The sequence below is a fragment of the Pan troglodytes genome, chromosome 13 (genome assembly GCF_028858775.2).
Source record: "Pan troglodytes isolate AG18354 chromosome 13, NHGRI_mPanTro3-v2.0_pri, whole genome shotgun sequence".
Lineage (NCBI taxonomy): Eukaryota > Metazoa > Chordata > Mammalia > Primates > Hominidae > Pan > Pan troglodytes.
Window position 1 is genome coordinate 53,747,779 of NC_072411.2, and position 13,610 is coordinate 53,761,388.

General features: G+C 40.2%; 1 protein-coding gene across 21 annotated transcripts in view; it reads right to left on the reverse strand.

The window, feature by feature from the left end:
- NEB (nebulin) overlaps window positions 1–13,610 on the reverse strand; it is a 244,262-nt gene that overhangs the window by 227,912 nt on the left and 2,740 nt on the right. For all 21 annotated transcript variants that reach the window (XM_054679823.2, XM_054679822.2, XM_063791165.1 and 18 more), the window contains 6 exons: window positions 11,498–11,539; window positions 9,577–9,792; window positions 7,342–7,449; window positions 6,746–6,850; window positions 6,149–6,253; window positions 5,280–5,384 (listed from right to left, as the gene is read on the reverse strand). In XM_054679823.2, coding sequence (XP_054535798.1) covers window positions 5,280–5,384; window positions 6,149–6,253; window positions 6,746–6,850; window positions 7,342–7,449; window positions 9,577–9,792; window positions 11,498–11,539 — 681 coding nt within the window. The remainder of the gene's footprint in view (window positions 1–5,279; window positions 5,385–6,148; window positions 6,254–6,745; window positions 6,851–7,341; window positions 7,450–9,576; window positions 9,793–11,497; window positions 11,540–13,610) is intronic.

Below are 13,610 nucleotides of genomic sequence, written 5' to 3' on the forward strand. Positions count from 1 at the left end.
CCTGCCTTGGCCTCCCAAAGTGCTGGGATTACAGGCGTGAGCCACCGCGCCTGGCCAACTTCCTCTGTTCTTATGCCTAGGATGCTGAATGCCACAGAAGAAAACCTGCAACTCCATGGATTAGGCAATGCTAACATGATGAGTAGGGTTAAGAAGGACACAGGAAGAAGGTACAGGGCAGGGAGACTCTGAACCCCAGCACTTAGCTTGAAATCTACATGCCTGCCCAGTGGTATGTTCTGTGAACAACAGCTTGCTTGGGGCTCTGTGCCCAATACTCTATGACCCTATGGTATACTAATGCCATTTTGTCTTCAAGGAAACTTTCACAGCCCATTATGAGTCTCTGGTTAGTCCCTACTCTCAGGGGCCAGTCTAAAACCCCAACACTGTCCTTAAGCCCACAATCAACCCCACCTTACTCTCAGCTTCCTCTTTCATAGAGTAAAGAAACGCTACACACTTATCTTCTCCATATTCATCCCTGCCTCTCCCACCCCTTCCCTGGCTCAGAGGAGAAACATCCTTCAGAGGGAATGACTCCTGCACCCAGGGTGCTGCCCTTTCCAGCATATCCTTTTGCGCCCAGCTCTCTCAGTCATCCCTCCTCTTTCTCACAACCCCAAACTCTCCTTCTTCATTAGCTCCTTCCCTTCAGCCTATAAAAGACTTCTATCACCTTAAAATAAGTATGGTGCCCACAAATAATGCATATCCTTCTCTCTTGCCCTCCTTTCTCTCTTCATTTCTGATTCCTCTGGTTTTTTTATTCCACCAGACTTGGCCCCTGCTTCCAACAATGCAGAACTATTCATAGATCCCCAGATACATGAAGCCCTCAGATGCTTCAGGGCCTCGTACATGCTGTTCCCTCTCCCCATCTGTCTGCAAACCGCTGTTTCCTCTCCATGGCTCAGGACACCATGACTCCCCTCTCAAGCCTTCCCTGACTCCTGAGCCAGACGCGATGACCTTCTCCTGGGATCTCACTCAACTTGGCCATTACCTCCTTTAGAGGGGTCGTCAGATGACACTGTAATTTTTTGTCTACATGTCTCTTTCCTCTTGACTGTGAGCTCTGGGATGGCAAAGAAGATGTCCTATCCTTGGGAACCCTTGTGGCCTGCATAGTACCTAGCTAGAGCAAGAGTCAATGACTGACATCTCAATGTGTGTCTTACACACTGGGGCCATGGGGGAATGTCTCAAGAGGAGAATTATCTTTCTAATCTTCCGTGACACAACTGTGAAGTTTCTACGATTATTTTCCCTTCCTCATGGCAGTATTCTTATTTATCAAGTAAAGCAGTTGAATAATCCCAAGGTCCCAATCATCTTTATACTTTAACCAAGTCTAACTGTATCTTATCCCAATAATATCTACCTAGTGCCTATAACAAAAGCTTTCATGGACATCAAATCAATTGGGATACAAAAGACAGATTTTGAAATGTATTTACACAAATTCCACAAACAAGCCTGGCTTAATTTCTTTTAAATAAGTTAAGCAAGGCACAGTGACTCACGCCTGTAATCCCAGCACTTTGGGAGGCAAAGGCGGATGAATTGCTCAAAGGTTCAAGACCAGCCAGGGCAATACGGTGAAACCCTGTCTCTACCAAAAATACAAAAATTAGCCGGGTGTGGTGGTGTGCACCTGTAGTCCCAGCTACTTGGGAGGCTGAAGTGAGAGGATCACTTGAGCCTGGGAGGTGGAGGTTGCAATAAGCCAATAAGCCAAGACTGTATCACTGCACTCCAGCCTGGGTGAGAGAGTGAGACCCTGTCTCAAAAAAAAAAAAAAAAATACAAACTGAAGACTTTATTTTAGGCATAGGACAACAGGATTTTTCATGGCTGGTTAAGTCCTTAGGGTAAAAGCAACATTTGAATAGGATAAATGTTTATTAAGTATGACATCCTGCCAAGAAGTTTCAGACAAATCAGATCTAGAAGTCCTAATTTCTCAGGAACCTTCTTCAGAATTCTGTTTAGTTAGAATTCTGTTGTTATGGAGAATAATCTGATTTTTAAAAAAGTAAAAAAAAAAAGTTCAGTATTCTGCATCAGCTTTAAGACTCTTAGTGTGTGCAAAGTAGTTTGTCTCTACTCAGTTAATAAGGAAAACATGATAAGTAGATTAAGAAGGACACAGGAAGATGGTACAGGAGAGATAGCAACAGCTTCTAAGCCCAAGCCCTTAGCCAGAAATCTATGTGCCTACCCATGGTGCATTCTGCAAACAACAGCTTGCTTAGGGCTCTGTGCCCAATAATTGTAGAAGTTCATAGTACTGACAACAGTATTAATAGGCATGTCAATAATCTGATACTGAGTGCACACTTGGTCTGCAGTTAAAATAAAAGCTATGCCTTAACTGTCACATCTTTTTGAGGAATAGCAGGGAAGACTTTACTTCATTATTGTATGTTCTCTTTCATTACATCTTCTACTGTAATTGCTCAAAACATGTGGCCAACTTTCATTGTTCAAAGTCCATAGCATTAGAATGGTATGAAGGTAATCCTTCATCTCTCCATTTGATAGATGAAGGGAGATAGGAGATTAACTGTCTTCTTGGAAACCTCTCCCAGGCTTACATGACATGGCATTTCCTGGTTCCTTTTCAACTTCACTGTTTGTTCCCTCATCCTTTTGCTGGCTCCTGTTCAGTCCTAAGTGTGGGTGTCCTCCAAAACTCTGCCCTTGGCCATGCACTCTTCTGCTTCCCTCATAGATGTTCATGTCTTTGGCTATCACTTTGTTCTGATGACTCTCAAATATTAATTTCTTGCCCTGTTCTCACACCTGAGCAATGGAACTTTCTAATTTATCCATAGGATGCCTTGATCTGAAGTTTCCTTCAATCATCTCAACTCCATTACTCTTTCCATTAACGCATCTTTACCAGCTGTGCCCCTACTCACCCAGACCACCAGTCTACAGTCAGAAGCTCCTCTAGGGCTTCTTTCTCTCCTTTGGCTCCAATATCCAATGCCATTCATGCCTATTAATACTTATTACCCTCAGATTCCTTTCTTCCTCTCCTTTGCCCTAATTATTACTAAAATAGATTTCTCCAAATTACCCAGTTTTTCCTGTATTTCCTAATCTCAATCTATCATATTGCTCATCAAAATTACTCCAGATTCTATTTTTATCATGCTGTTTTCCGCTCCAAAATCTTATGATGCCTCTTATTTATTACCGTTCCATGTCGAAGCAATTTTGTCTGCCTTTCAAGGTCCTGCTGCCGGCATTCTCACAAGTGCCCTCCAAATGAGGCACTCCCATCATTCATTTTCCTTGTCCCTCAAAACTCAGACCTCATTTTACCTGTGTCCCTTTGTTCAAGTGCTCCCTCTACTCAAAATGCCTTTCTTCATCACCACCCATGCCCTCGGGACCACCACCTCCACATGGCCTTCTCTGATTACTCACACGTGTTCTGTCTTGTAGCAAGTATTAGACTGTTGGGTTTTGTTTCATTTTTAACTTTTTTCTTGTTGTTTGATATATCATACTTTTATTTTATCAGCCTGATTATAAATTCTAAGAGGAAAGGATGAAAACTGCTTGTAGTACTTTTCTATCCTGCCAGGTGTGCATGCATAATAGACTTCCAATAAATAACTATTGATCACTTGGTAACAGCCATGTAACAATATTGTGAATCTGTGAGATACAGAATCAAAAAGCTAATCTTGAAAGAGAAGCAAGAAGTACTCACACAATAAAATTGGTATCATGTGCTAGATGACTTCAAAATTTTGTTACACCTTCTCTATTTCCTAACTTACCTGTGGAAGGCTACGACTGTATCTGTGTTATATTTTAACCAATTACATAGAAAGTGAAATAGAAAAAGATGTCCACTAAACTTGCAGGTGATATGAAGAGGGTGGTGTTAAGAATTAGACCTCAAAAGTTGGAGACACCATCAAATTAGTGTGTATAATTTTGGTTCATGGCAAGATCAGACCATAGATTCCATTAGAAGTAAATCCCAATCAGTCTGAACTGGCTTACTAAGTCCAAATTGAGTATAAGAGGTTCCAGGGATCTAACTGACAATTGAATGTCAAATAACTTGTCACTTTATAATACAGCGCTCTGCTGAAGACTGGAGTAGCAGTCTGGATTTTCAATATGGCCTCCCGCAAATCCAATGGTCATGTAAGAAAGTACCTCAAAATAAGGGAGAGTGTTAGGCCCAAGTGGGTCTCTCTGCTGCTGTTGCTGCTGGTTTCAAGCCTAAGGACTCTGTTAAGCCTTTTAAGTTCCTCTAACATACGGTTTTCAAGGTCTAGGATACCAAAATTCCGGCAAGTGGGATCACTGATTTTTCACTAACTGAAGTATCTTCTGATAGCAAGAGCTTTTTGTGGGATAACTATACAAATGTGTTTTTGGTTTGTTTAGTTGTTGTTGGTGTGGTCATTGTTTGTTTGTTTGTTTTTAAGATGGAGGTCTCGCTGTTGCCCAGGCTGGAGTGCAGTGGCTTGATCATAGCTCACTGCAGCCTCGACCTCCTGGGTTCAAGTGATCCTCCTACCTCAGCCTCCTGAGTAGCTGAGACTACAGGCATGCACCCCCACACTTGGCTAATTTTTTAAAAATATATTTTGTAGAGATGAGGTCTTGCTTTGCTGCCCAGGCTGATCTCAGACTCCTGGCTTCAAGCAATCCTCCCGTCTTGGCCTCCCAAACTGCTGGGATTACAGGGGTGAGTCACCACATCCAGCCACAAATATATTTTAACAAGTACACTAGTCAGGTCCCACACACAGAAAAAGTGAGACACACCACAATTTGGACTTGATGATTAGAATAGTAAGGCACAACCCTTCCATAACATTGTTTACTTAATAGATTTGGGAAGGTGGCTATGATTACAATAGGTTTTTAAAAATTGTCATTCTGTTGTCACAGAACAACTTCAACCAGAGCCAAGGGGAAAGAAGGACTCATGCTCTAATGGGAAGAATACTAGTCTTGGGCTCACAAGCCTGAGCTCTGCCACTAACTAATGTGACCCCAGATTCAGGTTTGCCACCTATAAGAAGAGGGAACTGGACAAGATTATATTTAATATAAAGTGTAAATTATATCTAATTTAAATGAGACATCATAAATTATAACAATTCTAGACATACTCCTCTGAAATACAACATTTAGTCTCTTATACAGAAGAGTTGCAGTGACCATCTGGCCAGAATATGTAATTCAAGTTCCCCTGACTCTGCACACCTAAGTGGTGCCACTTGCATTTCACTTACATCACTGAGAGCTTTCTGGGCCTGGGCAACTCTCCTCAGTTCCGGGCTATCATTGTAGGGGTAAAACAAACTTTTGTCTGCTTCCCAGTCTTCAGTGTACAGTTTCTAAATCAAAAAAGAGTGAAAAGTTAGGAGGAAGTAGGGTCATGTTTACACAAAATACATAGTTTTGAATTCATCCATTAATAACCTAAAGAACCAAGGGCCAGGTGAGAGCAAAGGTAAATGAAATTCACAGATAACTTCCCACTTTCCATCCAACCCAAGTCATTTTTACTGATAGCATGCCCTGCTTTTTCTTATTTTCAGAGGGGCAGATGTGTCTGATTTTGTTTCATCTTTTCTCTGTGACTCAACCTGCCTTCTCTGTTTTTTTTTTTTTTTTGTCATTATTTGTCATTGTTTATTAATAGCACTTACAAGTGCTAACACAATGTAAGGAGCCAGGAAGCACTTCACATAGTTCAGGGCAATATAGGACACTTGCAAGAAGGGGCACAAAATAAACCTCTAATTAGAGTAATAGCCAGGGACATCCAAAGTATACCAAAGGGTCTACAGACAATTTTGAGATATTACTTTGTGGCTCTCTCAGCTGGTTCTCCAGAGCACCTTTATTCTCCACAGACACTCCCCTCTGCCCCCAGGTTGCTCAGGTTCCCAAAGGACCCTCTCCCCACTCTGCCTAGGAGCTTTCCTCTCAGTTCCTTTTTGCCAAGCCCTATCCCTGCAGTCTCACATGTCTCAAGGCTACTCATAAAAAGATTGGGGAATTGTATTCCGGATGATCAAGAGTTCACCAAGTATTACATGAAGTATATGATGGGATGACATAGGAAGATAGAAGTGGCAATGGAGCAGGCCCTTACCTTGCTGAACATGGCGGTGTTCTTAACGGCCTGGACAAGTTCAGGGGCATCAGGAGGAAGCAGGTACTTATCCTTGGTGTCTTCCCAGTTCTGCTTGTATAAAACCTAGACAGAAGGAGCAGAGGATCTGTGGCTTGAGGTCTCACCCAAAGGCATGAGGATTTAAACAACAAAGGGAGACTCATGAAGGCATGCTTGCTCAAAGGCTGCCAATGGGTTATTAGGAAAACATTGACCATGCCAACATCCTATAATACTTTTCCTACAATAGTCAGCTTTTGATTGAAAATTCTAATTCCTTTCAATTAAAAATTTAGCTCCTCAGCTTCTTTGGTGACACTGGGACTTCATGCAGCAACAGCCTGGAGCCGAGTCACAGCTGCCTCTTTGGGCAGGGCATGGACTCTTCCATCCACCCATAGGTTCTACAGGCCACTCAGTCATCTGTGCAGCCTCCTTGATGAATACAGGTATTGAACTCACACTGCCCATGAGGCTGGTGGGCAGGATCAGGCCTGTCCAATTTTCTCCTATAAGACAATGCAGAGGTGATGCACATGCTACTGAGTACCCCAGCCATCCATATCATTGCCTTACCTTACTGACTTGCTGCGACACTTTCTTTGCATGTTCAATATCCTTTGCTTTTTCATCTACGTGACATATAGTCTTAGCAACATCACCATCCATTCGATACTTAACCTGCCCAAATAATGCACAGTTAGAGTTCATGACAGGCATGTACATGTGAGTATATTAAGGAATTTCTTATAACCACAGAGCATTACCCCAATGACTCTAGGTCTGCATCACAAAGCATAGTTTCTGCATTTTAGCTGGAAAAATGTGATCTTCAAAGAAGCACCTGCATTTACTGCTTGTCTGCTTTCCTGGCTGGATCTCCAGCCTGCTGCTTCTTGGCCTTACTGTGCTACAGTGTGGAGAACCACAGTGAGTTGGAGCTTCCATCTCATAGTCTCCTCTTAAGCTAAGTTGCTAAGCCAAGCTTTTAGAAGTTTCTTTGGGTTCACATTTACAGCAACATGATCTATGGTTCATGCTTTTCTAGATTTGTGAACTAGCTCATAGTAATTCAACTGCTCATTCTCACAGCATATATTTAGAGCCCACAATTCCCAGCAGTAGGTGTATTTTGAAATGTCCCTCTCCTTTATTTCAGCAATGCAGCCCACCTCACAGAGTTGATCTTGTACTTTTTTGATTCTGCGAAGTTCTGGAGTATCTGTTGTGCTGGCGTATGGCTGTCCTTTTGTTTTCTCAAACTTCTCCTTGTATTTATTCTGAAAAGAATATCAGATATTAGCCTAACAAGACAGCAGTGAAAATTTCAGGCAACATACTCACCCCATTTGATAAAAAAAAATCCTTCAAGTTATAGCAATTATCAATTGTAATAGCTTTCTTTTTGTCCCCTACCCCAACTCTCAGCAAAAACTAAAATAGATTTGATAATTGCTTCTCCTAAACATGGTTGGATCTTGGAGACAATGCAAATTTATTATAGACTATTGTCTTGGAAATACCCTAAAATGATTCTTTCAATCTTTTTTTTTTGTCTGAATGCATACATAAAAAGCCTAAACCTTAATTATTTTAGAAAATAAATATAGAAATTGAGTTAATTCTGAAAAGATTTGAGTGCTAATACAATGCAAAAATATTCAATTCAGAAGTTGCAGCTAAACTTCAGTAGTTCAGATAGCTGAGACACCAGCTGAATTAATGGCAGGTCTGAATTATATTCTGTAAATTTAGGAATGTGATTTTATTATTTCTGCTGAATACACAATGAATTCTTGCTTTAATGATAATGTGCATAATTTATCATTATAAATGTTTTGGGAGTACTCTTAAGTGGAGTAGTGAACAATCTAAATTATACTATTGATTTGGTTACTAACCACTTAAAAACTATTACAGACCTTTGCTGGCATTCTGTTCAGAACATCAGAAATTCTAGGTTCATGGGATCTGAATTACTAAGAATGTATGGCAATATATTGACAAAAAATTCTATCCTTGCTGAATACTGCAGCACTAAAGAAGTTAAGAAAATCTTGTTTCTGGAAACCTGTCTTAGATTATTTAAGGCTCTGAACTAGAATTTTACCAAACAGTGAGCTGCTATCATTTAATGAAAAGTGAGTATGTATTGCTCAACCTCAATAGGATGCTTTTGACATAAACTTTAGTCTTATATAATCCAATGTTCTCTTAAGCTACATTTCATTTTTTTAAGCCTCCAGAGGACATGCAATCAAGCCACCCAGTGAGACCTCAGCCCACCATGGACAATCAACAAATTAGACCCATTGAAATGTGTCTCAATCTGTCTGAATCAGTCAGTGTATCTTACAGAACTGTGCATGGGAATCTAAGGACCAGGGACCATTGAGAGCAGTGATTCTCAACCTGGGTACACATTAGAATCATCTGGGCAGCTTTTTAAAATCCTTTTGTACAGGGCTGGGCATGGTGGCTTATGCCTATAATTCTAATGTTTTGTGGGGCCAAGGTGGGAGGATCACCTGCAGCCAGGAGTTTACGACTATCCTGGGCAACATAGCAAGACCCTACCTCTATGAAAAAATAATTAGGAGATCCTACAATTTTTTTTTAATTAGCCAGTCATGGTGGCATGCTCCTGTAGTCCTAGCTACTAGGGAGACTGAGGTAGGAGGATTGCTTCAGCCCAGGGGTCTGGGGCTGAAGTGAGCTGTGATCAAGCTATTGCTTGATCCAGCCTGGGCTACAGAGAAAGATTCTGTTTCTTAAAAAAAAAAAAAAAAAAAATCTTTCTGCACAGTCCCAACTCTGAACAAATTAAACTAGAATGGCCTGAGCATCATTAGTTTTAAAATTCCCAGGGGGTTCCAGTGTGCAGCCATGGTTAATAACCACTGTTTTAAGGTATAGCCAAACATTCAGATCCTCAATTTCAAATGAGTTCTTAGTCTGATCTTGGATTTTTAAAATAAATGTTCTTCTTCACTATACACCTCTTTACATACCTTTTTATATGCTGTTAGTTAGTCTACGAAGAAGCTATTCTGCTGACATTGTTTAAATATGTTAAGTAGCTTCTGTGAACTGGCCTAAATTAAATTTATGATTTCATTATTCTAGATTGGCTAATAGTGATTAAATACCAATAAATGCTTTATGATTGGCCTTATGCTTATTTTGCAGGAATGATTTCAATAAGAATGCTTTCTTATGCTGCAATGGTATAAATGAATTACATAAAAGGAAAATTCAACAGTCACAAGAGCCTATAATTTGCAAAATAGGTTTTTGTTTCATACAGGTTTGAGAAACAAATCCAGCCAGCATCCAAAACAGAGTGGGTTGAGATCAGTAATTTCTTAATAATCAAGCCAGGTTAGCAGAAGTTGTTTGAAACTTACTGGGCTAAAAAGATCCTGCATTTTCTGACTGTGTGCAATGTAGGGGGTCATGAACTTTGAAGGATCCACTTTCTTCCGGATGACCTTCCTCCTCTCCACCGGCTTTGCTGATGCTGGCTGTGCCAGTGCTGGCTGTGCCAGAGCTGGTTTGGAAGTTTCTGATTGCTCATAGTCAGATGTCCTTGTTGTCGTAGTCTCATAAATTTTTGTTATTGTCTGAAAATTTGATATGCAGTTCAACATTGTTGTGAAAGTAAAAACTGTGCTACTGTGATCTTAGTATATATTAGTCTAACTTCAAGTCAGATATACATTCCTGGTATTAATTCTCCATATCTAAAGTAAGCCAAAGCAGGAAATGGCACACTGTAGCCGTATGAAGGCACATTATGTACACAAATCTGAATGCTGATTGTTGGGATTGCGTGGAATAAAAAGTTTACTCCTTATTACTTTGCAACATTGCCTTAAGTTTGCATTTGCAGAAAGACACTCGAACACTTCAAAGTAGTGGGGGGGAAATTGGCAATAAACTATTTTTTTAAAACAGTTGAAAATCTTAAGTTGCCTGGGTAAAGTAAAAGCAAACTTGAGTTCGGGGAAAAAAGGTTAAGATAATCAAACAAAGCTCAAATTCTTGACTTTAATATTAACTTGTAAATGACTAAGGGAAAATTGGTCGTTTGTTCTGCAGGGATTTAGGCATTCTCCACTGTAGTAGGAGACAAAGAATAATGAACTTTAAAAAAATGAATCGCATCAATATTATAAGAGATTTTCATTCCCTTGGCTTAGTCAGTTAATTAATGTGAACCGGAGTGCCATTTACACTAATAAATGCTTAGGTGGACAAGAATAATGATGACAACATAATGGGGTAATTATCCTCACAACAGTCCTATCTACGTAGTAGGTGAGAAATTACTATTTCTTACAGCAGGCTGTAGTGGAAGACACTAAGACCCAAAGTTTGGGTCTAATCCAAGGTTAAAAATAATGCGTGTAAGAAAAAAGATAAGCAGCCAACTCTTCAATCCATTTCACAGTATCCTTCCCTTCACAGCTAATATCATCTGTACCAAAGAATTCTAGCATCAATTATGAAAAGAGAACCTAGTAAGGAAATTGTACATTTATAAAAACCCCCTCTAGTGTTGTCACATCATTGCTAATAGGTTGTTTTCTGCCCATGATTACCTAGGCATGGTTGACTGTGAGAGACTAACCAAATTACAGCATCTACAGATACTAGTTTTTATGCAGTCACAGGTTCTCTGAACAAGCTTCAGGATTAACCATCCATATCACTGTTTGTCATGCTCAAAGAGAAACAGCTGCATGCAGAAAATAAAGCATGAGAGAGGTATTTCACCTTGAAAAAAAAAGAGCTTGAACGTGGAATATTTATGGTAATAGGTTATTTAGAATTGCTAATGTGCTAAAATCTGAGTAGCATTTCAATGCATCATCAGGGAGGAAGCCCTGGAGGCACCATCCCTGGTGGCAGAGATGGTGTCCTACAAGTTATAACTCCACACAGTAAAACTGCTTGTCCCTATGCCAATCACAAAGCCAAGGCTCCTTGGCTTGTTGTCACCATCCCTCCTGCTGCTGTTGGAGAATGGTGATAGCCACTGACATTATTCTAATTAGTTTCATCTACACAAAAATATCACACAGAAGAAATAGGGGGAACCACCCCCTGCCATCTTGGGTTTTTTGAATAGGAAAAAAAGGTGAAATAATCCATCAAACAGGTAATGTTTGTGCTTTCACACCAGCTTCTGGGCACAGGTAGGTGAGTGATCCTCTGTCAGATAATCCCTTTTGCCATCTTTGTGGCCCTGGGAGTCTAAGAAAGGAGAAAGCTCTTCCTGCTTTAATGAGAATGCAGTTTATGCAGCTGTGGGCTGGGCCTTACCTCTCCCGGCACCTCTTCGTAAACCACTTCTTCTGTGTAGTACTGTAAATAGAGCACAAAGGCATTGGCAAGAGAACCAAAGCAGAAACCACCTCTCCTCTGCCTCAGCTGAACCACTTAGGTGACTGCACTAGCTCGGTTGATTTGGAATGTCTGTGGGAAAGGGGTAGGTGAGGGAGCCTGTTCATATTTTGGAACCCATCTTCACTTTGTAATACTTCAGGAAAGCTAAAGTGAATGCCATCCAAATGGACAAAGAGATGCAGAGGGCTGAGAAAAATGTATGAGGCTGTTTTTTAATCAAGAGAAGCTATTTTACTTTACTGGGACATGGAAATTTTTTTCTTATGGTCCCCAAGATAGAATTTGCTGAGAAGAGAATACCATAAGAAGATCCTGAGTGTGTGGGTTGGGCAGAGAGGAACTGTGATAAAACTCACTGTTTGCAAACTAACAATAAACTAAAACAGAAACTCGAGTGTGAATACGTTTTTAAATGGATTGCATCATGGAAATAATAAGATCCCAAAGTATATCCACATCTCAATTATTCCTATACCCTCCTGATTAGTAAGTAATAAGTTTCTTCTGGAGTGATGGGTGAGTCCCTTTCAATAGTGTGATTGTCCTAAACAGAGTGGTGCTAATATGAAAACTGGTAAATGCCAAGTAATGAAGGGGAAAATGAGAAGATTCTTCATCACAAAGTGTGGGAAAGGTAGGCTGCAATTTGCCATAGTGGCTCTGAGGTCATCATGGCCTCATGATGGATCTGCAGCCTGGATCTGAAACCAAGTCTACTTTTGTTCTACTTCTGACATCACCAGCAATAAATAGATGCAGAAAGGAACTGGTTGACACTTGGTTTCAGATGTGTAAGGAGAGAGGAATCCTGTCCTTAGCCTCACCCTGCTCTGTAGGGTGAACAGGAGAGGCTCGTTTAGGCCACGCACATGAGGAAAGGGATAAAGATGAAACACTTGGCTCATTTCTTAGTAAAAAAAAAAAAAAAAAAAAAAATGGATGTAAAACACTTTATGCTTCCTTTTTCTTATCTTTAACACCAAAACATACAGCACTCAAGGGAAGGGAAAACATTAAGATGCAAAATTTCCCTCAATGGCCTGCGTTCTTTTCAGTGAAGTGTCATCAAATTACTTAACCATTGTCAGTAGGCCACCTGTGCTATTTCACCTGCCTTAACAATTGTCTAAAACTTGCCTAATGTTCCTCATTCTTGTGCTTTCTTTACTCTTGAGCTATTGTTTTAATTTAAAATCTAATTCTGCCTGTATGCCGTTACACATAGCAACAAAAATCACAAGCACTGACAGGACAGAGATTTGCTTTTTTACAGTTGTGACTTTTCAGCACATGAGAAATATCATTTGGACACTAGAAAATATTGTTTGATGCTGACGCCACATAGAGTCATTCCTCCGGTCACACAAAACATCAGTGGCTTCAGAAGAAATATTAAAATAAAATGGAAGATTCACAACTATTTTGGATTTTCTCAGCATCCAAGTTTAAAAGCAGCTCCTTGGAAACCATTCAATTTTACCTTTGCTGGGCTCTCACCATTGGTAAATCCATCTTAGAAATACGCTTATAAAAGAGGCAACATTATTTAAATGGTTGGCATTAACTTGTATGCCAAATCTCACTCTTTTTTTAGAGCTGTGCCACTAATTAGATAGTGCATCCTTGCTTCTCTCTCTTTCTTTCCAAGTTTAAGTTAGAGTAGAGAGAACAGTAAAACTTTATTTCAGATGTCCAAGATCCCAAGGAGATATATTTTTAAAGCCAGTTCTTCTCTGTTTTCTGCATATTTTTAAAGCTAGTTCCTCTCTGTTTTCTAAAATCTTCCCTGGCCATTTTTTCGAATGCACCACCCTCTTATGCTCATGATCTTTTTTGAGGTCAAAGAGATCTCAGTTCAATACTTTCTGGCAGGCAGTCTATTCGTTTATCACCTGCTGGTCAGACCCAGATGCTGTAATGGGAACAAAATGGTAGGGATGGGATGTCTAAAAATAGCCACCTCCTTTTTTATGACATCTAGTTGAATCAATCAAGTCTAGCACTAAGGACAATTTCCAGTGGCAAAGGT